General features: G+C 61.0%; 1 protein-coding gene across 1 annotated transcript in view; it reads left to right on the top strand.

Annotated features, from left to right (window-relative positions):
- The window catches only part of MACROD1 (mono-ADP ribosylhydrolase 1), a 152,592-nt gene that overhangs the window by 121,946 nt on the left and 3,587 nt on the right, over positions 1 to 27,059 (top strand). Inside the window, exon 4 of the mRNA XM_065936531.1 lies at positions 16,043 to 16,072. Coding sequence (XP_065792603.1) covers positions 16,043 to 16,072 — 30 coding nt within the window. The remainder of the gene's footprint in view (positions 1 to 16,042; positions 16,073 to 27,059) is intronic.

Raw genomic sequence — 27,059 nt, 5'->3', positions numbered from 1 at the left:
GCACCTCCCGAGGCTGCCGTGACAGTCTGCTGAGGCCCCGAGAGGAAGGTGCTTTGATACTGTGAAGTGCGGCGACAGCACAACTCATTGTGAATTATTGGCAGCCGAGATCGTGCCACTCTTGGCCCTGCTGAGGCTTGCTCTGGTCTGGGCTGGGGGCAGCAGGATAGACTACCTGACCCATGAGAAGGGTAGGGTCTGCCCCGCTGGATGGCCAGTGGGCATCACCAGGGACCCCTTGTCCTCAGGCTCGGTGTTGGGTGTCCAGAAATGAAGCCCCCTGAGGGAGTGGTCAGGGGTCAGCACCCCTAAACAGACTGAGAGCTGTTGTTCAGAGGTCATGACCTTGGACCAGCTGCCCAAAAGTCAGAGGCTTAGCCTGACCCCCAGGCCTCAGCTTGGACATCATCTCCAGGGAGGGTAGACCTCCAGCTCCTCACCTGGAGCCAGAGAGCCTCCCAGTGGCCCCATCTGTGGGTTCTTGGTCTTGGAGATCACTCTCTTCTGAGGCCCCAGGGTCCCCTGCCTCTGGGCGCACATGAAGGGGCGTGGGGGCGAGAAGTGCCGTCACCGAACACCTGGCCATCCCAGACCGCGGTCTCCTGGTGACAGCAGGGCGCATCCTGTTAGGTTTCCATGAACACGGGCTTGTAGCCTGTGAGTAGGCTGGCGGTACACACCTGGCTGGGCACACCAGTTCGCCGCAGAAAGTCACAGCAACTTCTCTGATCCAAGTCCTAGCGCCACCACGCTTTCTGTTCCGCCTCTGTGCACTAGAACTTTGCATCCTGCACAGCATGGAGGGTTGGGCCCCAGGGCAGAATTTCTGGGGCAAGAAGGCCCCAACTCAGGAGGAAGTCCCAGAGAGGGTGCTCCAGGGAGCGGGCACAGCAGGGGCAAAGTTAGGTCGGAGAAAGCCAGCAAGTCCCGAGGACAGGTGCTGGGGGCCGTGGGGAAGGGTGGGCAGGGCAGTCTGTGGCCGGGCTGGAAGCCCCCTGCCCCGGCTTCTCTCTGCCGCTGGGTGCACTCTTGCCCACAGCACGGAATCAGGGGTCCCGCTACCCTGCCCTCTCCCACCTCTCCGGACCAAGTCAGCTCCTACTGACCCCTCAGCCCAGGGCTTGACCATCCTGTCCTTCGAGAGGCCTTCCGGAACCCATTTTTCCCAATGGGGTCACTTGCTCTCTCTTCCCCCCTTGTCTTCCCCTTGGAAGGGTCTATATATATATATTTTTTATCATTTTAGTTTTGTATTTATGGCTGTCCTGGGTCTTCATTGCTGCAGGCGGGCTCTCTCTAGTTGAGGTAAGCGGGAACTACTCTTCCTTGTCATGTGCGGGCTCCTCATTGCGGTAGCTTCTCCTGTTGCAGACGAAGGCTCTAGGGCATGCGGGCTTCAGTAGTTGCCGCTCCCGGGCTCCAGAGCACAGGCTCAGTATTTGTGGCACTCGGACTTAGTTGCTTCAGGGCATGTGGGATCTTCTTGGACCAGAGATCGAACCTGTGTCCCCTGCACTGGGCAGGCGGATTCTTTACCACTGAGCCGCCTAGGAAGTCCCATTTTGTGTGATTTGTGTGACCCTGTTTCTCACCTGCAGAACCAAACTTTCACATGTCTGAGATCGGGGCGTGGCCGGCAGTGTTTTCTTCCTCGGTTGTACGTGAAGCTTTGCTAAGACTCAGGATTGATGGAGCCCATGTTCGTTGTGTGTTTCATTAGTGTCTGTCCCTCCCAGGAGACTGTGAGCCCCTTGAGGGCACTTCCTGGGCCGCTCGTGGTCCCTGTGTGTCCCCAACACCTGCTGCGGCGCCGGGCACCTGGGGAGAAGAGTCAGGCGCTGCTGAGGCAGCCCTGCAGGCACCGGTGATGGAGCTGCCCGAGGCCAACTGTGATTCCTCAAAATGCCCCGAGATGATGGTTCCAGGGGCTCAGGGGGGAGCCACACACTTACCGGAGTATGGCAGCGTGGAGTCCTGGAGTGTGTGTATGGGTGGGGGTGATGGGAGGTGAAGGATGGAGATCCGGACTGACAGCTACCACCCAAGGTGGGTGGGGAGAAAGACGCAAAAGAAAGTCAGAACCGGCCCGCGGCAGAGGCAGGACCGTACCACCCCAGGGCGCGGCATTCCCCACCAGCCCACCCTCCCCGGCCCTGGCAGGACTGAGGCTACTTGTCTCTGATGGGCCCCCTGCCCCTTGGGAGCCCCCTCGCTCCCCCACAGATGACATCACCACCACCCCATTCCCCAACCTCCTCCAGGCACCCGGGGCTGCCTCTCACTAGCCCCTACCCCCCCTCTCTCCTGGGCCCTTTTCCCAGCAGAAGCAGTGCTCCTGATGACAACTCAAGCGTTTCTTGACTCTGGCTATTGTGCACCTGTTACACACATCCCAAGTCAGGTTCAGGAAGGGAGACGTGAGCTGTGTCTTAAAAGGACGGCCTGAGCAGAGGGGTCAGCCCGTGCCGAGGCCCAGAGGGCTGGGTGGGGAGCAGCTGGTGGGCAGAGGGTTGTGGTACCCGGGAGAGGCTAGAAGTACAGGCCTGATCGGGAAGGAAGTTGGAGGGAGGAAAAGAGAAGGCACATACCCACGATGTTGGGGAGCCAGGGAGCAGGGTTCCCTGATTGCCCGAGGAGGGAGAAGTGGAGGGCAGGGTGGAGGATGGTGGGGGGTGGAAAATTCGGGGTTTTGAGACTGTAGGCTCAGAGACCTGCTGGAGCCCCACCTCCACGGACAACCCCTCCACCCCACCGCCGCCTCTTCTCAACCCCCCACAGACCTTCTTTGGGGCTCAAAATCCTCCCCACCTCCTCCTGCTCCCACGCCTGCCCCAGTTTACTGCCTTGGTCTCCACCGCCACCCAGGGGCTCTTGAGGCCCCGTGCCCCGAGTAGGCCACCTCCCCGGGGGACTCAGTTCCTGGGCCCTTCCCCTTGGCTCCTCTCTGTCCCCCCAACAAGCTCCAGTACCCCAGGGCAGCTGAAGCCACTGAGGCTGGGGGTGGAGTCATGGGAATCTGCAGATGGGGTGTCCTGGTCAGGGTCCCCAGCCCGAGTCCTGGTGTGGAGCAGAGCTGTGGTCCAGGCCCGGGGTTGGGTGGGGTCACTCAAGGCCCCCCAATCTACCCGGCGTGGGTGCAGCCAGGCCTAGCAGGTTCTGAACTAAGTACTCCTCTGCGATGGGGCACTGGGAGGACCCAGAGAGGAGGGGCGCAGGAGGAGGGGGAGGGCCCCAGTGACGGTGGGGGATGGGGTTGCCCAGCAACCACCACGCTGCCGCTGCCGAGGAGGGATCCTTAAAGAGCTGAGCGGAAAGGCTGGGCCTCGGAGGGGCTGAAGCACCGCCTTGCATACCAATGGCTGCCAACTCCTCCTGCCAGGAGTGCGGCTCCAGCTGGGAGGCCCACAGGCCTGGGAGCAGGGGTGCCCAGCCCAGGGCCACCTGAAGCCGCTGGACTGGAACCAGGCTGGGGTCCTATCTGGTCCCCACAGGACACAACATGGGACGGGCCAGAAGGCCACCGTAAAACCCTCAGGAAGGGGGCACCCTGAGCTCCCGGGCCCCAGGTCCTGGGACAGGAGGGACCTGGAGTTTCCCAGTCCCACCCCTCTCCCTCCCAACAAAGGAGCACTGGTCTTAGAGCCAGGTGAGTGGCTCAGCGATAAAGAATCCACCTGCAATGCAAGAGCCTCAGGAGACACAGGTTCGATCCCTGGGTCGGAAGATCCCCTGAAGGAGGGCAAGGCAACCCACTCCAGTAGTCTAGCCTGGAGAATCCCATGGACAGAGGAGCCTGGTGGGGCTACAGTCTGTGGGGTCGCAAAGGGTTGGACTCGACTGAAGTGACTGAGCACGCAGGCACGAATGACCTCGTCTTGGCCGAGTGACCTTGAACGAGCCACCTCCCAGCCTTGTGCGCTGAGAGCCCCAGACAGGACTGCCCAGAGGAGGCGGCCGGAGAAGGCTGGGTCTGGGGGGTGGAGTTTCTACAGAAGTCCTTCCTGGTATCTGACTCACGGTCCCTGCATCTCACACGGGCTTGCAGCCTTTCCTCAGTCTTTATCGGGAAGAAGGACGTCTGTTTGGTCTCAGTACCACACCTCATATTCCAAAAGCAACAACAAGGGTGAGATTCAGCCATGTGGTCTTCTGGTTCCTTTCCTTTTAGGGCCTCGGCTTCCCCGTCTATACACAGAGGGGCTGGACTAGCTCAAGGCGGCCTCGCTGGGCTCCGAGGATGCGCCTCTGGACTTCTGAGCCCCTCTCAGCATCACGGGGAGAGCTCCCTTCCAGCTTCCTGTAGGGGTGGAAGGTGGGGGCCGGGGCATCGCAGAGGCCAGAACCCCGCTGTTCCCTAACACCAGGGTGCTCCTTCCATCGACTGGGTTGAGCCACATTTGGAAGCCAGTCTCATGCCCTAATTGGTCCATGTGGGTTTAGCATCACCTCTCCTCCCGGCCGCCCATCAACCCATCCTCGGCCACCACCATCCCCCCAGCCCCTACCTGCAGGTCTGCTCCCTTTAGTAGGCTCCCCCTCAGCTCTGAGAAGCCGCCTTTTCCCCCCCTAATTGTATTTATTTATGGCTATGCTTGGTCTTCCTTGCCGCTCAGGCCTTTCTCTAGCTGTGGCGAGAGGGGCCTAGCCGCCAGTGGCAGTGCGCAGGCTTCTCATTGCAGTGGCTCCTCTTGTTGGAGCATAGGCTCTCGGGGCGTCAGTAGTTGCAGCCCATGGGCTCCGCGGTTCCAGCTCCTGGGCTCTAGAGCGCAGGCTCTGCAGTTGTGGTGCACGGGCTTAGATGCTCCTCAGCATGTGGGATCTTTCCAGACCGGGGATTGAACCCGTGTCTCCTGCATTTGCAAGTGGATTCTCTACCACTGAGCCGCCAGGGAGGCCCCGGAGCTGCTTTCTAAAGTGCTCGCCTGACCCGGAGGCTCCCTCACTCTAGCACCCTCCACGGCTCCCCATGGCCATGGGAGAAGGCCAGGGTCCCATGGTCCTGGCTGCCCCTCTGCCCGCAACTCAGCCTCACTCTCCTCTGGACATTTCAACCAGATGGGGCTGCATCAGCATCTGTTGAATGAGTGAATGACACGGAGAGCAGATCTTTGGTGCCAGCCATGTGGGCCTCCAGGATGCAGGAATGACCAATCAGGCCAGGCCCTCTTACAGGCAGCCATGCTGGTAATGAACCAGCAAATAAATGAGAGGATGGGATCACTCCAGGACCATGACATGTCCTCCTAAGGAAATAAACAGGGTGATAAGAGGAACAGGGTGGGAGGCACTTCAGGGGGAGGCCTTTCAGAAGAGGCAACATTTTCATTGAAGACCCAAAAGATGAGCAGGAGCCAGCTTAGAAAAAGCTGGACAAAGAGTGTGCCAGGCAAAGGCGGGGCAGTATGTGCAAAGGTCCTGGGGCATGAGAGAGCCAGACCTATTCGAGGAAGAGAAAGAAGTCCAGGAGACCAGGGAGAATGTAGCATGGAATGCAGCCATGCATTTGTGGAGGGGAATATAGATTATATTCTAAGTTTAATAGCAAACTATTTGAGAGTTTCAAGCAGGGAAGTGACATGATCTAATTTATATTTTAAAACGATCATCTGAACAACCACTTTGGAGAACAATTTGGCAGTAACTAGTCGAGTTAAAAGATGTTCATATACCACAACCCAGCAGTCCCATTCCCAGGCATAAAGGAAATAAATTCTGGACCTGGGCTCACGGGCTGTGTGCAAGATGCTACTTTGGCTGGGTTTGCAAGAGACAAAAATGAGCACGTTTGATGGTCGGTGGGAGGACAGGTGGATGAGTGTGGGACTGTCCCAGCCTGGAATATTATCACACAGCCGCGAAAGCAGACCGACCAGAGCACCCTGGGCCTGCCGGGTGAGCCGCCCAAGCCTCGCTGTGAAGGGTAGCAGCTGATCCCAGAAGCTCCACTTTCTAAGACACGAAGACCTGGGTGATAGCCTGTTGAGGGATGTAGAGAGTAAAACTCTAAAGAAAATACATGCAGGGCTTCCCTGGTGGCTCAGTGGTAAAGAGTCCGCCTGCCAATGTAGGAAATGCTGGTTCCATCCCTGGTCTGGGAAGACCCCACGTGGAGCAACGAAGCCGGTAACCACAACTACTGAGCCTGTGCTCTGGAGTCTGGCCCAAGAGCTGCAACTCCTGAGCCCAAGCACCTAGAGCTTGCGTTTCGAAACAAGAGAAGCCCCTGCAATGAGGAGCCGGCGCTGCAACCGAAGAGTAGCCCCCACACCCCACAACTAGAGAAAGTTGGTGCAGCAAGGAAGACCCAGCACGGCCAAATACACATAATAACTTTTTTAAGTTGTTAAAAAGAAGATAGTATAGTAGTAGTATTAGTCTCCCAGTTGTCTCCGACTCTTTGTGACCCCACGAACTGTAGCCCGCCAGGCTCCTCTGTCCATGGGATTCTCCAGGCAAGAATACTGGAGTGGGTTGCCATTTGTTATCCAGAGGATCTTCCCGACCCAGGGATCGAACCCGGGTCTCCTGCATTGCAGGCAGATTCTTTGCCATCTGAGCTACAGGAAGATATTACAGAGAAAACATATGCCAAATTCAGAGTGGTGGGTTCTTCTGCCAGGGAGGGAGGGTAGGGCTTCATTTCTATGACGTTGTATTTGTCGGGCTGTTAGTGGGTTGAGGGACCGTGTGTGTGTGTGTGTGTGTGTGTGTGTGTGCGCGCGCGCGCGCACGTGCTGCTTTCATCAGGAGGAAAGGAGCACCCGTTGCTGGACGGGATGGAGGGGAACCGTCCGCTGGCCAGGGCCAGCAGAGGAGCCGTCTGGGTGGGAGGCGACGGTGGCCAGACCTCAAGGGGAAGGGGAAGTTGAAAATGCAACCCCCGACCTTCCCAGTTGTTCAGAACCAGCAGTCTTTCCTCCTCCCAACCCGTGGTTAGTTTTCTGCTTAATTAGCCCCTGGTTCTCAGGCTCCTCTGTCCATGGGACTCTCCAGGCAAGAACACAGGAGTGGGTAGCCGTTCCCGGCTCCAGGGAATCTTGCTGAGCCAGGGATCGAACCTGGGTCTCCGCACTGCAGGCAGATTCTTTACCGTCTGAGCCACCAGGGAAGCCCCAACTTTTCTTCTCCTTTTTCAGGAAGAAACGTGAAGCTCAGGGCAAGGGGCTGCCTGAGATCACCCAGCAGGCTGGGGTCAGAGGAACCTGTGGCCCTTCCTTAGGGGCCGTGGGCCTCTCTGGCCGAGAGGGACTGAGCAGGAAGTCCAGGCTGCCTTCAGGACCCACCCACAGGGCCTCTCCAGGCTGCCTTTCCGGGCCCCTCCCCCAGAACCTTCCCCCCCACCCCTCGGGGCTCCCCTGGGCCCCAGCCCCTCGTTCCGCACAGCTGGAGGCTGCGCCGCCGGCTGGCTGGGGCCCAAGTCATCTCTTGTAATTGGGTTTCAGGGCTGCTCGTGGTTATGCTAATGGTGGGACGCTGGGACCCCTGGCTCCTGGGGGCGGGGAGGCCCAGGCTGCAGCCAGGGTCCCACAGCACTGCCGACTCAGCACTTGCCTTAGAAATCAGTCTGCCCAATTCAAAGCCTGGCTTCCTTGCACGAATCACGTTAACCTCTCTGAGCGTCTATTTCCTCATCTGTAAAGTGAGAAAAATAATAGTACCCACTCATTAGGCTCTCCAGGGAGGGAAGGGTAAAATGAAAGAATCCACTGGAAACGCTTGGCCCAGCGCCTAGCACAAAGAATTTGCTCGATAAATGTGTTATTAAGTATTTTTTATTTTTGTTTAACGTCTAAAAGTTCCTGCAGGAAAATGTGAACAGGGGTTAGCCGATTCTGTGTGATGAGCTAATGGGTGACTCACTTTTCTTTTGCTTTTTTTGTATATTATCCAATCGGGGGCAATGAACATGAATTTCTGGCAGCACAAAATGGCAATAAGTGGAAGGTGTCTGGGGAGATTGGAGAGTGGGTGTTGAGGGTGGGTGGGGTCCAAGGGTTTGGGGTCAGGCTTGGGGGCCTCTGGCTGGGACGCTGGGTTTTCAGGAGCAGAGTCCAGGCAGGAGGGGATCAACGAGGGGCCTAGACCAGCAGGAACCACAGCCAGGTCATCTGCTTTGAGCTTAAATAGCTGACTGGGCAGCTTTTGTAGGGAAAGGCATGGGGGTGGGATGCCCGGGGCAGACCAGGGAGCCGACTGCAGAGTCCGGCTGCACATGGGTGAACAGGGAGGCCCATCTGAGGTTCAAGATAGCAGAGGAATGAGAGCCCGGCCCAGGGCCAGTGGGAAGGAGGAAGCTGAGGGGGAGACTTTAGAAAGGGGGCCCAGCTGCTCTCTGCAACAAGAGAAAAGCCCGCACAGCAATGAAGACCCAGCATAGCTGAAAGTTCCCAACAGATTTTGGGAATCTCAGGGCTCTGTTCAGAGAACGGAGTGAGAGGCTTGATCCTGGAGGCAAGCAAGCCAAGTCTGGCTGAGCAGCAGGCTGAGTGGGCCAGGCTCCAGAGTCAGAGCAATGGGATTGAAGTTCTATCTCCACCACCCTCAGTGAGTGGCCTCAGGCCAGACACTCACGTGAGCCTCAGTCTCCCCATCTGTAAAATGGAGCTGTGCATCCACCTAGTCCCACGCCTCTCCCTAGGAGGCCGGTGAACAAGCCTTGATGAGCAGAAGCTGCTGTCATTACTGTTGTTGTTGTTTTAAAGCTTTATTTATGTGTTCGTTTTTGGTGGTGCTGGGTCTTCATTGCCGCACTCGGGCTTTCTCTAGTTTCGGCAGGCGGGGGCTGCTCTCTAGTTTCGGTGTGTGGGCTTCTCGTTGCGGTGGCTTCTCTTGTTGCAGAGCAAGGGTTCTAGGCACGAGTGCTTAGTAGTTGTGGCGCGCGGGGGCTTGGTTGCCCCAAGGCACGTGGGATCTACCGGGACCAGGGATGGAAGCAGTGTTCTCTGCATTGGCAGGCGGATTCTTAACCCCTGGACCCCCAGGGACATCTTGTTATTATTAAAGCACCAGCCTGGCCGCATCCTTCTCCCCGGCTGACTGGGGAGAGCAGGGACCCCAGTCCTGCACTGTGTCACCGCGAAGCTCTGTGATGCTGTGACGGTTTTACAGGCATTTTAAGCTTTATCATCTATGCCCCAGAGACCTTCACGTAACTGACCTCTCCGCGCCCCCACGCAGGAGGACACGCCCCAGGGAGTGGAACAACTGGCCCAGCATCACGGCTGGGGGTTACAGGACCAGGCCTTGCAAAACGCAGGGACGTTGCCTCCCCCGGTGTGGATTGTGGTCTTGGACTTTGCCTCTCTGGACCTCGGTTTCCCCGTCTGTAAACAGGCCGGGAAGGGGTGTGTATACGCATGTACACACACGTTAAGATGATCAGCAGAGGTCCACGTAAAAGCCTGGTGCTGAGAAGCGTGAGCCCCCAGGCGCACCCCCCCCCCCAGCCTGGGGAGTGTCCAGTAAGCCTCTCATTTTCCACCAGGCAGCCCCACGTCACAGGACAGTGACCTTGGCCTGGGGGACAGAGCTTGTCAAACACGGCAACTGCTCGCGCAGCTTGAGATGCCTTTGAAGTCTCTTGTTCTATCTTCAAAAATTCAGCACATTTCACATTCTATTCCATCTGTGGGGCGTTTCTAATCTAAAACGTGTTTTAAACGGCTTGCCCTCGAGTAACAGGGACACCCACCGCAGCCCTGCAGGGACGCAATGGTATTGATTTCCTGGGAACAGTGTCCCCAAACCACCCACCCCCTCCTCCCCATGAAGCTGGGGCCGCCGTTCCACCGTCAGGGGGGTGGTCAGTCTGTCAGTCATCACCTCACTGGTACCAGGCGTTGTGCTAGAGTCCGGGGTTCCACGGAATGGGTGGGGCTGTTCTGGGGGGGAACCAAGGAGGAGGACGAAGGAGGAGGTCTGAGAGGGGGTCACCTGGAAAGCGCAGTAGCCCCCGGGCCCCCCTCCTGCCCCATTGCCCTCTGACCTCCCCCCTAACTCTCTCTGCTTCGGCCACAGCGGCCTCCTGGCTGTGCCTCCAACCTTCCAGGCGGGCTCCTGCCTCAGGGCCTTTGCACAGACCAGCCTCTGCGTGGCCCGTGCTCCTCACAAACAGCTCCCTTTTCAGCAGGTCCTCGATTCCTTCTAGATGAGCCCCTCTCCACCTGCCTGCTACTGTCTCCTCCCTTCTCTACCCGCTTCACAACCTCGGGCGCTAATGCTAATGGTAATTCTCATTTGAGTTTATTTTGTTGTTTCTCGACTGTTAGATGATGAGCTCCGTGCCAACCGTCTAGGTCCCAGAGCCTGGCACACATCGGGGCTGCATGCGACTCTGTCAAGTGAGGGAAAGCTGAGGCCTGGCCTTACGGGGAGGGCGGAGGAAAGCAGACCAGGCAGAGGGGCTGGGTGATTTGGGGGAGCAGGCCCCTCTCCAAGCCTGGCCCTGGAGGCCAGGACGAGCGCACACGGCAGCCACGGCCTCGGGAAACACCCAGAGGGGCTGGGTGATTTGGGGGAGCAGGCCCCTCAGGACGAGCGCACATGGCAGCCACGGGCTCGGGAAACGCCCAGAGGGGCTGCGCTGGCCGCAAAGTCACCGCTGTGCCCGCTCACCCGGCTCCTCCCTGGCCCAGTAGCCTGCTCAGCGCTTTCCTTGGGTCACCGAGTCTCCTCTGTGGCGGCCCAGCCCTGCTGGAGGGTTTAGTTGCCGTCAGGGAAAGGCCAGCCGGGCAGCTCCTACACAGCCTCCTGCCTCTGTCCTTGAACCGGCCCTGCCGCCTGCACGGCCCCCACCCCAGGCCTGCCTTCTAGGGTCCCCCGGGGGGGCTCCTCTGCAGGGCCCCTTGGATGAGAGCGGGGGACCCCATGCAGCCTGGCCGAGTGACTCTTGGCACAGTCGTAACCTGTCGGGTTGGTTCAGCAAATTGTTGGTGGGCGCCTGCTGTGTGCCAGTCTCTGTGCTCCGCGCTGGGACACGCTGTGGACCAGACACGGAGCGGGGGTGGGGAGCAGGTGGGGAGGTAGATGTTTTTCTGGGAGGTCAGGATACTGGAGGCGGTGATTGCTGGCCCATGGGAGGGTGGGGAGGGTGCAGCCGGAGACCAGCTCCAGACCCGGGGATCTGGGTGCTCTCTTGGCTCTCGGGGAGGGTCTCCTCCAGGCAGAGGGAACAGCCTCTGCAAAGGTCCTGGGGCTGGAGGAAATGAGGAATGTTTGAGGACCTCGAGGATGGGTGAGAGACAGATGGTGAGGCAGAGGGGGCGGAGAGGAGAAAGGCGAGGTGTCACGGGCCTGGGGTGTTGTGTGGGAGCAGCCAGTTCTTTGTCCTGAGAGCAAAAGGGACCTTTCCCCAGGAAGCTGGGGGACCTTTCCCCAGGAGTCGTTCAGCTGCATAGTGAGCCGCTCATTCTCCACGGCCCGGCTCGCTCATCTGTAAAATGGGTTAGTGATCGTATCCTCCTCAGAGGGTCAGGATCAGATGAGCCCATGTGAGTGCAGACTTTACCTGGCCCCGGGCCCAGGCCCTCTGCCACTGGGGGCTCTTCCGCTATAACAATATTAAAAGTTGATTGTATGACTTTGTTGGCATAAAGACAATTTTATTAACATTTGATAGTATATATTTCCTATATATATAACGTTATGTATAACATTTTCCTTAACCTAAAAGTTCACTTTTTCCTTCTGACTCTTCTCTTCTGGCTGCACGGGGTCTTCGCTCTGGCATGCTGCTCTTGTTGCTCTAGAGGCTGTGGGCTCAGTAGTTGCGGAGCTCGGGCTTAGTCCAAGCTCGTGGGATCTCACCTCCCCGACAAACCCAGGATCCCTGCATTGGGAGCACAGAGTCTTATCCACCGGCCCCCCAGGGAAGTCCCTTTTCTTCTGATTTTAAGGGCAATTACCTTTTCAGGGTCCCTAAGAGAATGGAGTCCCAGGCACATGCCTACTGCTCTTCTCCTGAGCCCTCAAAGTGGGGGCTACTCTTCTCTGCTGAGGTGCTCCCTCTCAGGGCAGGAGGGGGTGGGGGGGTGGACAACCAGAAGAGGAAGAGGTATCCTAGGGCCCCTCCCCCTGCCCTCCCCCACCTTCCCCCTCCCCCTGCCCTCTGCCTCCCCCACCTTCCCCCTCCCTCCTGCCCTCTGCCTCCCCCTCCCCCATCTTCCCCCTCCCCCTCCCCATCCTCCCCATCCCCCACCCTTCCCCCTCCCACTCCCCATCCTCCCCACCCTCCCCCCTCCCCCACCCTCCCCCACCCCCACCCCTTCCCACCTCCCCCACCCCCGTCTCTGTCCTGCTGCTGCCCTGGTTCCACCACATTCCGGCCCCTTTGATCCTCCCTGGGCCTGTGGAGATCCAGGCAAAGCCCACCCGCCCCTTCCCCAGCACAGACACCCTGCAGCTGCCCATCCGACCAGGGAGGTGCCCAGACTCACCTCCCTGCGCGCCCTCCTTCCCTCCAAGGTGTGCTGCCGCCGCCTCCCCCGTGAGGCACCCCCCCATCATCCTCCCTCACTGGGATGCTTACACACTCCTCCCCGCCCAACTTGGGCACCCTCGGTGGCCCCTGGCACACAGCTGGCACCCAATTAAAATGTTCTGTGCAGAGAGGGATGGGGGGCGCGGAGTCCCCCACAGTAACTGTGACCAAGCCCTTCGGGTCCGGCCCTCTGCTCCCTTTCACCAGGTGGCGGCCACGTGCCAGCCCCTTGGCATAAACTGGGGAGCGGCTCTGCCCCCACACAGGACAGCAGGCCCCGGGGCCTGAGGAGGTGTGGGGTGGACAGAGGGGGGTGGGGTTAGGGGACTGCTCATCTCAGCAGCAGAGTAGGGGCAGGGAAGGGCGGCAGGCTGGAGCGAGGCTCCCCCAGCACGCCCCGGCCTGGCGGGTGGCTGTCAGGGGACAGAGGATTCGGTAGTGACCAGGGTGGACCTCATTTCCACCCCAAGGTCACAGGCTCAGCGCTGAGGCTCGGAGCAGTTAACTGTGTCCAGCCGAGCATGGCACCGGCACGTCTCCGGGCGGGGGCCGCGGCCGGGCTGGACCACCTCACCCCGCAGGGGGGTGCCAACAAGCAGACTCAGATGGCAGGCATTGGGCCAGGCACCTCACACACTCTGGCTTAGGAGCCTCCGCCCCCACACCCCCCAAATCCAGAAGAAACCTCAAGCCCCCCTCAAAGCTCAGGGCCAGGCCTGGGCCTCACTCACTCACTCAGCCACTCACAAGCTCAGTGACCCCGCTTAGCCGGGCAGATTTCGGTCCTCTGGGCAGGGCTGGGCCCGAAACCCAGTGCTTGTCCACATCTAACTCGCCCACCACCCAGCTCAGCAAGAAGGCCCTTTCAGACAGAGGGGGCATGCAGGGGTTAATAAAATGGGCGCTGACAACCAATCATCCTGGTTCAAGGCCCTTTCCCCCATCCAACCCATCAGGCCAAGAGCTTCAGTTTCCTCATCTGAAAAATGGGCTATTGACCAGTTGTGATTTAGAACCTCAACCCGAACTGAGGGGAGCATGGGGGCGGTGGTGCAGCAGAAAGGGGAGGCTCTGGAGACTCCAGGCCAGCGTCCAGGTGAGGCGGGCAGGGCCAGCCTTGGCCGGGTAGCAGGAAGGCCTGGAACTGCCCTGCTTTGGGTGGGAGGCTGGACAGCACACGCAGGGGGACCGCCTGCTCCCCGTTTCCCATGTTTCCCCCAAGCCTCCAGGTCGTGCCCCCAGCTCTGAGTGCCTTGGGCACCACTTGACCAGACATCCAGGCCCCTGGGGAGAGAGGGCAGGGGCAGGGTTTAGACCCCTGGGTTACTGCCCCTCCCCGAGTCCCCCCCCACGGGACTGCGGGGCACAGCGGGCTGGGGGATGGAGACCCTGCAGAGCGGCCTCCTGGGGTGCCCGCTGAGCTGGGGCCCACGTCCTCCGTGCAGCTTGAGTCTGAGCCCCCGGTGCTGGGCCGCACCTGCGCTCTCCCTCCTGTGGCAGGTGATGCCACCTGGCTACCTGTGCCCCCTCCCGCCAGCTCCGCCTCTGCCCCGGGCCCACCTCCCTCCTCAGCCCCTGGGTGTCCCCAGCCTGGTGGCCATCAGGCCAGTTCACCCCCGCCCCCTCGCTCAGTCAGGGCCACACGCAGTGGGATTTCTTCAGGGGCTCAGGGCAGGTGAGCGTTGGCATCTCCTTCCAAAGGGGCCTTCGGAAACGCAGGTCAGCGCCCCCTCCCCGCCCACCCCTTTGCGGCTCGCTGCCAATCCATTTGGCATCCAGCCCTTCACAAGCACGAGCCAGCTCATTTGTGGCCAGTGTTAATTAAGAGAGAGAGGTGATGGGGGGAGGTGGGGAAGGGCCATGGAGGGCAGCTTCCAACAGCCGCCAGGACTGCCCTGAGGGCTGAGGGGGGGGGCTGGACCCGTGCCCACCTGAGATGCCCCAAACCCTCATCTCTGCAGCCAGCCTGCTGGGGTGGGGGTGGGTCAAGATTGCATCTGGGGGGCCTACTGTGCGCTCTGCCTATAAGTGGAGGAGGAAGGCCCCGGTCCTGGCAGGGCGGGTGGGGGGACCCTCCCTCTGGACTTTGAGGTCCACCTGTTCTGTGGCTTTGAAATCAGACAGACCCATTTCCGATCCTGCTATTGTGCAGCTTGGCCTCTGGGCTTTGCTTTTATCATCTGTAAAATGGGAGCAATCGCACAGCCCCTGCGGCTTTGCTATGATAGTACATGGGGCCAGTCTGCCTGGCAAGGAGCCCTCTCTCTGTCACTGGCCACGTGCGCTCCCGGGGCAGAGCCCACAGCCCCAGCCTTGGTGAGCCCCGCCCCGCGGCCTGCACATCCACCGGGGTGTCCACCAGGGTCCATCTCCAGCTCCGGCTGCCTCGCCCGCCTGCTCTGCCCACCTGCACCCCCGCCCTTTCCCGGCGGCCCCCACCCCTGCTCTGGGAGCGCCCAGCCGCTCCTCGCCTCTCCATCTTAATTAGCTGCTTGTATTAATCTTGCAAGTAACGTGGCAACTTGCAGCCCTGGGTTTTTGGGCTGTGGAATTAATTATTCCCCAAGCGAAGAGCTGTCAGCTCTGGGAGACCAGCCACTCGGAGCCACCCGGCACCATTTAGCAGCCTCCACACAGGGGCCTGTGGCCTGGCCGGCCTGGGAATGGCCCCACTCCTGGCCCGAGCCCTGTTCCGTGAGTCCCCCTCCAGAGGGGCTGCAACAGGACCCGGGAAGGGAGGCCGGGAGGCCGGACCAGTGTCAGAGCGAGGCCGGCCTGGGAGCCAGGACCTCGGGGGCAGGGGGCTGAGGCACAGCAGGTCCACGGCCCCTGCCGGCAGCACCTGGGCCTGGGACGCACCCGCCCCAACTCGCCTGGGTTCTTCCTGACGAGCCCCGAGCACGGCGCTTCACACCCAGGCAGCTCTGTGGTCAGACGCCGGAGCCCGGGCTGGGAGGGGCGCAGACCTGTGCGGCCCTGACATTCCAGCCAAGAGCCTGCCAGCTTCACTCTGCTCCGTGGGGAGGCCGGAGCGGGCAGCCGGTCGAGGGAGGGGGCCCGGGGGCTGGCGGAGCCGGGGAGAGCCCTGTTTCTTCCTTGACCTTCACGCCAAGCCTGTAAGGTGGCCTGTCCTCCCATTTTACATACAGGAAAACTAAGGCACAGTGGCTCAAGTCACCCATCTGTTCCGTCCGGTTCCAGCCCCAGGGCCCTGGCCCCCCTGCACTGAGCCGGGGCGGGGCCCGGACCTCACGGGTGGGCGCTGTGGTCCGCGAGGCTCCCCGCCCGCCCTGGCTCACAGCTCTCGCCCCGCGCACTCATGCCCCAGGCAGCCCTTCCCCCGGCTGGGTCCCTGTGACCAGAGGTCTGTGTCCCCGCAGCCTGTGAGCCCCGCCCCTCTGCACCGCGCTGGCAGGCGGGCTCTGGGCACTGCTGGGGAAGGAAGGATGCGTGTGGCCGAGGGTCGCCTGCCACGCTAGCAGCCCCTGATCGCCCTTCCACACAGCCGCCTGCCCCCCCAGCCTCTCCCCACTGACCGCCTTTGTCTCTCTCTCTCTCTTGCAGCCAACAGCTCCCTGCTCGGAGGTGGCGGTGGTGAGTAGACCCTTCCTGAGGGCTGGGGTGCAGGGCTGGGTGGGTGGGGGTCCACCTCTCTCCTCCTGGCCCCTCGCCCACCTTCCGAGCCCAGCTGGCGGTTGTGCCTTCCCAAGGCTTCCCCCTCGTCCCCACTGGGCACCCCTCCCATCTTCCCACTCCGCCCTTCTTTACTGCCCCCCACCCTGTAGGCCTCGCTTGGCCTCCCACATCTGGAGACCAAGCCCGACGCCTGAACGTCAGGCCTGGCTCCTGCACGGCTGGGTGACTGGGGTAGGTCCCTGCCCCCGGAACAGAGGCCGCCTGGTCTGTTACCGGGGGGCTGGAAGGCCCCCTGAAGTTTCAGAGGGACTAGGCCTGGGTCGTGGGGGCATAGCACCACAGGTGTGATGGGAAAACCCCAGTCCTGCCCCCTGATACCCACGGGCCCTGGGCAAGTTTGTCCACCTGTGAGGGTGAAATGAGCGTCTCCACTCTGCCGTGCAGCCTCGCAGGGTGGCTCTGCGTCAGGACACGGTCTTGTCAAGTCAGGGAGAGCTCCAGCATCTGTAAAGCCTGCGAGAAGGCGGGTGTGCTCACTGTTCTAAGGCCCACCATGACATAGCAGGGCCAGGGAAGCAGGGCGTCGAGGTCAGAGCGGGCCCAGCCTCCAGGGACGCAGGCCCAGGTCAACCGGTGCCGGCGGGGAGGGCTGGGGGGACAGTCCCTGCGCCCCTGATGCCTGGTCAGCCCGGCCCAGGCCGGCCCAGGCCGGCCATGCCAGCCCCTCGCCCCCAGCCCCCGGGCCGCTCGTGGGCTGGCCCGCCCGCTGTCTCTGCCGTTGGCCCAGTGATTGGTGAGCCAGGGGCCAGGGGTTAATGCGCCGTCGGATAAATCCCAGGGGCTGTGTTTACGGTGGCGGTGGCGGGGCCCAGGCCAGGTTTTAAAAGGGGGAAAAAATAAAAGGGGCATAGAAGGTCAGGAATAAATAAGAGCAGCGTTAAGAGCTGTCGATGACCGGCCAGGATGCAGGATGGGGACGCGGTGGAGGGGTCTGTTTGTGGTTGGAGATGTTTTCCCTCCCTCCCCCGCTTCTCCTCTAGCCGTCCCTCACGAGGTCACCACTACCCTGGAGGCCTCACAGGATGAGGGAGCAGGGTGGTCTGTGCAATGTGGGCGGCGGGCTCAACGAGGCGCCCCTGTCCAGGCGTGGGGACCAGGAAGGCTCCCAGAGGACGGGGTGGGGACCCGGGGAATGGGTAGCAGTGAAGAGCAGGGGGAACAGCACAGGCGAAGCCTGGAGTGAGGGAGACTCTGAAGATGGGAATGGTTAGAGCCCAGACAAGGGGAGGGGAACTGGGGGAGGATGCAAGGGCCTCAGAGACTGTGTGAGGAGCTGGAGTTTTAGCTGTTCAGTTAGGAGGACCAGCTTCCCAGGTAGAACCCGCCTGCCAATGCAGGAGACATAAGAGACGCAGGTTCGATCCCTGGGTCGGGAAGATCCCCTGGAAGAGAGCATGCCAATCCACTCCAGTATTTTTGCCTGGAGAATCCCGTGGACAGAGGAGCCTGGTGGGCTACAGTCCACAGGATCACAAACAGCTGGACACAACTGCAGCGACTTAGCACACACACATGTAGGAAGACAAAGGATTACAGAAGCTGTGGGACTCGTAACCTAAATGAGGTCATCAACCCTCTTCTGCTAAAAACTCTTCTGGGGCTCTCGCCTCACTTCCTTCCACGGCCCACAAAGTCTCCAGCCACCGATCAGACTCCCCGCCACACTGCCTAGCCCTCCCCACTCCCTGCCGGCCACACCACCTCCCTGCACTTCCTGGAACACAGCCGGCCCACGTGTGCCACAGGGCCTTTGCACTGGCTCTTGCCTCTGCCCCAAATGCTCTTCTGCAGACAGTCATGGCCGTTCCCTTCACCTCCTATGAGTGTTTACTCACAGGCCTTCTTCTAGTGAGGCCCACTCTGATGGAATTGCAGCTTACGCCTGCCCCAGCCGACACTCCCTGGGCCACTCTACTCTTCCTTTTCCTCCGGCCGCCTCTCTCCTAAAGTGACGTATCACTTACGCGTCTGTTCCGTTCATCGTTTGCTGTCTGTCTCCCCACTGAGGACAGTAGCTGCAGGAGGCTTGCTCACACTTAGAAGTGGTCTGACGCGTACAATCAGTGCTCAATGAATGGCTGATGAGTGAATGAATGAACTGTAGATAAAGTCGGGGATGGCCTTAAGTGTCATGCAAAGGACTTGCTGACGAGGACAGTGGGAGCCACTGAGGTTTCCTGCGGAGCAGGGAGAGTGGCTCATCGGTGGCCTGGAGGCCTCGCTCTGGGAGGTCAGAGGGCAGCTGCTCTGGCCAGACTGAGCGGCGAGGCCCGGTGGGGACCCCCACGCTCGCTCTCCTGCAGCACTGAGGGCGAGGGGAGGCTGGAGCCGGCCCCAGCACAGCCTGACTGACGCAGAGATGGATGGGGTGGGCCAGGACCCAGGAGGAAGTGGGCCCGGAGTCCAGCCTTTTAACGCCGGCCGAGATTTATGGAGCCGCCGCCAGTGCGCGCTGGGCTGTCACTCTGCTAATGTGATTGGAACAAGGCGGAGGTGGCGGGGAGGGGACTGGGGGTGGGGGAAGGCGGGGCGGGGGCCGGGGGGGCCTGGCGCCTGCCCGGGGCGGAAATGGAAATGGGCCCCGGGCCCCCAGGACGTCCTCTGAGCTCACGTCTGCCACCTGTGCTCTCCCTTGCCCCTGGTCCGTCCATGCAGCCTTAACCCCCAACCTGCCAGGAGGGGGGCCACAGGCAGGGGCAGCCTGGGCCTGGGGGGCCCCCATCTGACTGCCCGGACCCTGGTCTCCCCGGGGTCCTCTTCTCCCGAGTCCAGCCCTGCAGGGGTTCAGGCCGCTCCGCACCCTCCCGTCACCACCCCTTTACCTGTCCACCCGCCACCCAGGCATTTAACAAGCACTGGGCCCCCCAGCCCCCCTTGCTGACCTCCCCTTGCGCCTGTTCCCGGAGCGTGGCTCCCCTTTCAACATACGGGTGTTTGTTTGTTATTCCTTCCCCCCAGGAAAACATACTCTCCCCAGGAGATAGAGTTCAGGGGATTCCAGGCCCCTAGACCAGCCTTTCTGGGGTGGCTAGTTGCACCCGTGTGCGGGTGCCGCCTAGGAACTGGGGACCAATAGCCCCGCCCCGGGGTTCCCATCCGGTCCTGCTGAGGGAGGGCAGCCAGCTCAGAAAGGGGCTCCTAAAGCGGGGCAGGGCCAGCCTGCAGGGCTTTGGTGCAATGAACCCACAGCGTTTACAGCAAGCATGTTGGGGAGGGGGTCGGCTGACACCCCAAACCTCAGTGGGAGCCCCCAGGGGCTGCTCGAACCCAGAGGACTTAACCCCAAGGGTCCAGGGCCCCTGGGCCTGCCTCACTCTGGGGTCAGGCCCCCACCAGGCCCCGAGGCCAAGGTCAGTGGTTCTGACAACACAGTGAAGGGTCCCTACTCCCCATAGCCTCCCAGCGCTGTTTCTGAGAGTGGGGGGGCAGGGGAGGACACCGGTGTCAGATCCTCAGACTCAGGACTTGACTCTGCCCTCAAAGAGACCCGCTTTGGTAGAAGTCTTCCAACAGAGAGGGCATTTGACTTGGGCCCCGAAGGCTGCACAGGAGTTCGTCCGGTACAGAGGGATGGAGAGGCCCACCAGGTAGACGGCCCAGCGTCTGCAGTGGGGACCGCCTGGCCCACTCCTGCTCCCGCCTCCTTCCTGGACAGCCTTTTACTGGCTCGATAAAAATTTTTTTTGAAAAAACACTCTGCTATTGTATGATTGTATGGTAAGAAGGGAGGCGGGCCCTAAATCAGGACGGGAATCGACAGGGCCCTGACGCGTGTCTCTCCTGTTTATTAGGACTGAAATGTTTACTCGGCGATAAGGAGCCGGCTTTCTCGTGGAGATTTGTGCGCTCTTTTTCAATTACCCCTCGTCTTTCTCTGCCACTTTCGCACTAAAGGGATAATAAATGTATCGGAGCGTTTCAATTATTCATCTAAATCATGACTGCGCCTGCCACGGCCAAGCTTTAGTGACAGATTAATTCAGGGCCGCCTTCCTCCGCTTGCAGCGCCATCTCTGTGTCCACCTGGCCAGAGCCTTGAGGGCCAGCCCGAGGATGAGCGCAGGGCAGGTCGGAGCTTCATCCACACACACAGCCCCTGCCAAGGGCCCCCTCTTCCAGCGGTCAGCCGGCCGCCCTACACCAGCAGGCCTGTGAGGGTACAGCCTCCCTGCCCTCCCGCCCGTCAGCTCTGCTCAGCCCTGCTCCCCAGGCCCACCCCGCAAGTCCGTGTGTCCCTTACACTGCAGGGACCCAGGCATCTCACACCAGGGGGAAGCCAGGGTGGCCCGGCTCCTGGCATAGCCCTCTCCAGGCACAGGGCCTTTGCACGTGCTATTTCTGGGCCCGAGGGCTCCTCTGCCCTCCCACCACACCTTCCCGCCTAGTTATCTCCATGTCAGGGCAGCCCCTCCAACCCGCAGTTCCCCCAACACACACACACACACACACACACTCACACACACACACACACACTCACTCGCTGCTGTTTCTCTATTTACCGAGGGGCCTGCAGCTCTGGGATATGGCAGACCCTGTCCCTCTTGGAAATCAGACTTGCATTTGTGTGATTAAATATCAACTGCCCCCCATCAGACCCCCCCCAACTCAGAGGTAAGCACAAACATCTGTCTCTCCGCCTCCCGGCAAAAAGCAGGTGCCCATTGCAGACCTGCTGGTGGACCGGCGTGCCTGGGGGCTTGTGGCCTCAGCCCAGCTGAGGTGGAACCCACCACCGGGGCCCACCCTCTCCTCTCTTCACGTAGGCACCCACGACTCCGGGAGGGGGGGCACCTGCTACCCTCTCGCTGTCCCTGAGTCCCCCTCGGTCCCCCTCGGCCTGCCTCGTGCCATCTCGCTCTAGTTTCCTCTCCATCTCTCTGCCCTGGCACGTGCCATCTCCTGCTCTCGCCTGCTCACTCGCTCACCCTCCTTTGTTTGTGGATGGGCAGGCCCGGGAGGATTAACGAGGCCTCTCAGGATTCCGGCCTCGGCGTCTGCCTGACTTCGCTTGCCACCCCGCGCACGCCGGGCCCGGCCCTATCTCCCATCTCCCCGTGCTGCTAATCCCTGATTGCTCCCCGCTCTGCTCCGACTGGCTGGGGCCTGGCACAGCGGGCAGACCCTCTCCCGACCAGGCTGGGTGGGGCCCGACCAGCCCATCGTTTCTTTTTTCATAATTATTTATTTACTTAGCTGCACCGGTTCTTAGTCGCAGCACACGGGATCTTCCATTTTTTGTTATAGCACGTGGCATCTAGTTCCCTGACCAGGGATTGAACCCGGGCCTGCTGCATTGGGAGCTTGGAGTCTTAGCCATTGAACCACCACGCAAGTCCCAGCCATGCTTCAGCATGTCTCTGTGCCAGGCCGGGGCCAATGGGTGGACTCAACAGGTGTGATCGGAAGTTATCTAGGGCAGGGGGCTGTGCTGGGCGCAGAGAGGGGAAGGACAGTCCTGGCTGGGGGCACAGCAGAGGCCATCTCGACCACGCCCCTCCCTTGCTGGAACCTTCCCACCGCAGTGGCTAGTGGCTCCCAGGGGTACAGCTCACCCCTCCCACCTCTCTCCCTGTCACCCTGCTGAGCCCTGTGCCTGGACCCCTCCTCCCCCGGCCTACCCCCAAAGCCTATCACCCAGGGTTCTGCTCAGATGCCACCTCCTTGGAGGCACCTTCCCAACCTGAAACCCACCCCTGCCCGGCTCCCTTGCCCCTCCGACTCTGGAGTCTTTCCTTCAGCTGTTTCACCGGGGTAAAACAGCTAGTAGGGTTTCGCCTCCTTTGCACTGGGCGTGGAGGGCCCATCTCCCCCTGTCCAATGCACCAGAGGTAGGGGGGGACAGCATGCAAAAGCCAGGTGTCATCTAAGGTGGAGGCTGGAGGGAGCCCCAGCCCTGCTCGACGTTGATGATTTTATTTCACGGGCTTGTGGGAGCCACGGGAGGTTTCGTGAGCAGGAGGGGGACACGGTCTCCCCAGTACAGGCCCCAGTTGAGCAGCAGGACTGAGGTGCTATCAGCGCCCCCTGCCTGGATGCTGGGCCTGGCCGGGCTCTCCCTGCAGGCTCTCACGTACCCGTCACAGCACCCTGGACACGCGTACCCTTAGCATCTCCATTTTGCAGATGAGGAAACTGAGGCACCAAGTCCCTTGAGCTGAACCGCATTCCCCACCCCCATCCCTTGGCCCACCCTCCCTGGGGGGCGCAGAGAGAATGGTGGGGCCCGTGCCCTGCCCCCGCCGTGGGCAAGATGCTGCCAAGCCCCTGCCTGCAGCTGCCATGGGGATTTTTAATAACGGGAGTGATTTTTGCATGATGAACGAGGCGCTGCCGTTGTGTACATAATGAAGCCCTAATGTTTTCAAATCCCCATTTAAGGAGCTGATCTCACCCCGTAATGAATTTCAGATCACATCGCCGAGCTGTCGTCCATCCGTCTTCTCCCAGGGGTACCCGCCCACCTTGGCATCTCGAGGGTAGGGCCTGGCGAGGGTGGGCTCTGCTTCCCCCCATAGTGGACTGAACCCAAGTCCAGCACCGAGCCGGGGCTGGGATGTGTCTGTTGACTGAATGAGTGACCGGGAGGGTGTGGCCAGAAGCCGAGGCAGTTTTGGCAACGGGGGATCACATGGGGTTCAGGCTCCCAAGTCTCAGCCTAGGAGGAAAACGGAGGCCAGAGAGGAAGAGAGTAGGGAGGGCTGGAGAGAAGGGGGCCCGAGGCTGCAGGCTGAGTCACTTGGCCAGACCTTATGGCTGGGCCTGCGCTCTGCAGGTCAGGGGCCTGGGGGTGCAGCGACTCAGGCTTCTGGCTTCTTTCAGCCCAGGCAGTGGGCGTCCGTGCAGGGTCTGGGCTGGGCTACACCTGCCTGATCAGAGTGGGTGGGCTCTCCAAGGTGAGCCGTCTAAGTGGGAAGTGGTGGAGAGGGCCCGCCCGCAGGTATCTTCCGGGGCTTTAGAGGCACCCCCCTCCCCGGGCCCCTGGGCCTCAAGCTCCGCAGCCCTCCCTGCCGGCTTTCTGGGTGACATCTCCACTAGCAGTGTGTCCTGTCTCTTGGGCGAAGGGGCCCCCAGAGCATTTGGGACAGAGGCGTCTTTTGCCTACGGAGTCCGCGGCTGTGCCTCGGTCTCCCCGTCTGTAAAACGGGACGACACGTGATAACACGTTGGTACCATTACGCACCGAACCCTCAGGCCAGACGCAGTGGGAGGTGCTGTAACTGACCTTGTACATGTGAAGCTGAGGCGCAGAGGTGAAGGGACCGGCCGAGGGGTGGGAGAGCTGGGGGAGGCGGCCTTGGGTCTGCTCCTGAGCCACACAGCCCCAGTGAGCTCATCTCAGAGGCTCTGACACTCGGCACCTGGGAGGGCACTGCTCAGGCCCCGTCCTCCGCCTCCCCTGCCCTGGGGGCCCACAGGAGCCCCGGGCAGGGCAGGACAGGGTGGAGGGCTGCCCAGACAAGACCTCACCACCCACAGCTGCTGAGAGCTCTGCCCCCGTGAGCCTTCGTCCCTCCTGGGGAGAGGTGGGGGCCAGGGCAGCGCTCAGCGCATCTGCGATGCTCTAACTGAGACCTCGGGAGCGTCACTAAATCATCCTGGCCCTGAGTCTCCCCTCCTCTGGCCACCTCGACACAAACCTCAGACCTCCCCCCAAGTTTTCTGAGGCTCAGAGAGGTTAAGTGACAAGCCCAAAGCTACCAGCACACTTGTGGGCAAGATTTCTGGGAAGAGAAATACCAGAAAGAGGCGAGCAGGGGGCCAGACTCACAGGACACAGAGAGGGATGGAGAAGAAGGGGGAGACGGAGGGGCAGGCCCAGGGCTGGCCAGGGTCCCCTGCCCTCTGTCAGGGCACAGCTGCCCTCCTCTCCCCCAGGCCACAGCTCTCTTTGTGTTCCTGTAAATAATTAATTAGCCCCTGCCTGCTTGTTTGTTTAGCATGAGGAATGCTCCCCCACTGAGATGCATTTATTGCTGAATAAATTTAAATATCTAATCTTCCCTTCATGAATATTACAGCACCCTAAATAGCGGCCAACATATCCTAAGCGCCTTGGCAAATGGCCCCCACGGGAGCCTGCCTGCTTCGCCGCCGCTGGCTCCGCGGAGCCCCGGCTCCAGCCCCTGCTCTCTTTGGACGCCCTGCCAGCCCCGGCCTTGCTAGGATTGCGCTGAGTCTGAGCTGATGCTCCCGAAGACTGAGAACAGGGCTGTGGAGGCCGCACTGATGGCAGGAGGCTGGGGTGGGCTTCCAGGGAGGGGCGGCAGGGCTTCTCTGGGGGATGTACCTGGACCCGGGCGGAGAGTCAGGGCTGGAACAGAGAAGACAGGGCCCCCAGAGAGCCATCTGAGGAGATGGGGAAGGAGGCAGAAGAGATCAGGGAGGCAGGAGGATGGGGAGAGCCGGTCTCCAAGGCCGCCCTGCTGGACTGGATGCAGACAGTCAGCGGTCAGCCTGTGGGTGCAGCTGAACAGTCTGCACGGGAAGAGCCCCCAGGCCGCTCAGCAACCAGAGGTCCCCCGAGCAGCCCCTTTGTTGGGAGGGGGATGCGGAGAGGTGGGGAGGGGCTGGGAGCCAGGCTGCAGGGGGCTGGCAGAGGAGACAGCAGCCGCAGACAGGGCACCTTCCTGAGGTGTTTGAGTGGGGAGGGTGAGCGCAGAAGGGCGGCTCGGGGTGGGAACAGTGAGGACAGGTCCTATCGTGGTTCTCGAGGAAGTGGAGCTGTCCAACTGTGTGACCTTAGGCGTCTCTCACCGTCTCTGCCTCAGTTTCTCCTTTGCTAAAGCAAGAAAAGTGATAGCACAGCCAGGCTGTGAGGATCAAATATGATGGTGGATGTATACGGCTCAGCGCCTTGCTCACTAAGAGGTTGAAATTAAGGAGCCGTATCTGGGAGCTGGGGCTTCCCTGGCGGCTCCATGGTAAAGAGTCCGCCTGTCAATGCAGGAGATGCAGCTCCAATCCCTGCATGGGGAAGATCCCCTGGAGGAGGAGATGGCAACCCGCTCCAGTCTTGCCTGGAAATTCCCATGGACAGAGGAGCCTGGTGGGCCATAGTCCATGGGGTCATGAAAGAGTCAGACACGACTTAGTGACTAAGGAACAACAGCAATAAAAATCTGAGAACTTAACCTGGAGGAGCAAGGAGGCAGCTGCGGAGAGAGGCAGCGCCGGCCTCGGGGCCATCTTCTGCCAGGGAAGGGCTCCGCCTGGACTAGTGGAGAGGCATGAGGAAGGCCCTTTCGCCCACGTGGGCTCAGTCCCCCAGCAGAGACCCCAGGTTCTCTGCTGTCTTGAAGTGGGGCGGGGTCAAGTAGGACGTTTGGGGGAATGTGGCCATCGGCACCAGGAAGGGTTCTGAGGGTCAGCTGGTATGAACTGGGGACACCCCCGTACCAGGCAGGCCTGAGGCCCAGCTGCCCTCCTGTCCTAGTAACAGCCAACGATAGTCAGGTGGGGAGTGGGGAGGAAGGGATGGGGCCCCCGAAGCCTCCTGCTTCCCGTCTCCAGGGCTCAGCTTAGCCCAACCTAAGAGCCGGGGCAGGGCCTGGGGGTCGGAGCCAGGGGAGGTGTGGGTCATGGTGGGAGGCGTGGGAAGGGGCAGTCCTTTGGCCTGTAGCTAAGGCCAGTGGGGCTGAGGGCCTCCTCAGGGACAGGAGAGCCACAGACCTGCCCTTGGTTGGGGATGGGGGACAGGAGGGGGCCAGGCTGGCTCTGGCTTGGGGGGAGGGTGGGCAAGGGGGGAACCTCGGACCTGTCCCTCATCTCTACTTTGGGTGAACGGCTCCCTGGGCGCTGTCACAGGAGTCACATGGCCCCGGCCCTGTTCTGGATGCTGCGGGGGGTGGGAGGACTCCAGTCCAAGGGCTCTGCCGGCGCCAGTTCCTCCCGCCTCCTCCCACCTCGTGCCCCCAGGTCAGCCCCAAAGGCCTGGCTGCAGGCCTGTCCACTTCTGCAGGAAACATTAAGTCCCTGAAACAGATCTCGCTGAGCTCCACTTCCGCAGGGCCCCCCACTGCGGGCCAAGGTCGCCAGCAGAGTGGCCAGCACTGGGAGATGGCAGGCGACCTGGTGCCAAGTGGATGAGACCACTGGGGCAGGGCCGGGAGGTCCCCAGGAGAGCCGGCGCAGGCAGGTCCCTGTGCTCACCCCACATGCCCTGGATGCCACCTCCCACCGCACTCCTGGGTACAGGTCGGGTACAGGCCCGTACAGTCTCAGTGTCCAAGCAATAGCCAACACTCGAGTCACCTTCACTCAGCCAGGCACTGGCTTAAGCACATTACAGGAATTAACTTAATCCTTCCAATATTCCTATGAGGTGAGTACTCGTATTATCCCATTTTACAGATGGGGCAGTTGAGGTCCAGAGAGGTTAAGTGCCCTGGATCACACATCTGTGACTGGCAGAGCTGGTATTTGAACCCAGGTTGCCCAGCTCCACGGCCCCTGCTTTTGCACATGGCGCTGGGTGGTTCCGTGGTACCCCCCACCCAGAATAGACACACCGCAAGTAGACGACGTACACCCACTGTTCCACACCACCCACTCTCCGCCCCTCCCATTGGCTGCAGCTGCCCTCAGCCCTGCACGTGAGAGGGGGTGGCAGGGGACCCAGTGACAGATTCCCTCCCGGGGATCCCCCAGTTCTTCTACCCCTCACCCCCACCCCACTCCTGGGATGCTCGGGAGATCACCTGGTGCCACCTCCGGGTGAAGTCTCAGAACTAGGTTTAATCGGGCTCACAGGCACGAAAGGAAACAGAAGCAAAGGGGTTCGGTCCAGCGGCGGCCCTGGTCCTGAGCTCAGATTCTGAGGGTGGGGCTGTGATGAAGGAACGAGGCCCTCAGTCTGAGGTCTGTGAAATGGGGAAACGGTAGTATT

Source organism: Muntiacus reevesi, chromosome 5 (genome assembly GCF_963930625.1).
Source record: "Muntiacus reevesi chromosome 5, mMunRee1.1, whole genome shotgun sequence".
Taxonomy (NCBI): domain Eukaryota; kingdom Metazoa; phylum Chordata; class Mammalia; order Artiodactyla; family Cervidae; genus Muntiacus; species Muntiacus reevesi.
This window is presented reverse-complemented; position numbering and strand designations above follow the sequence as displayed.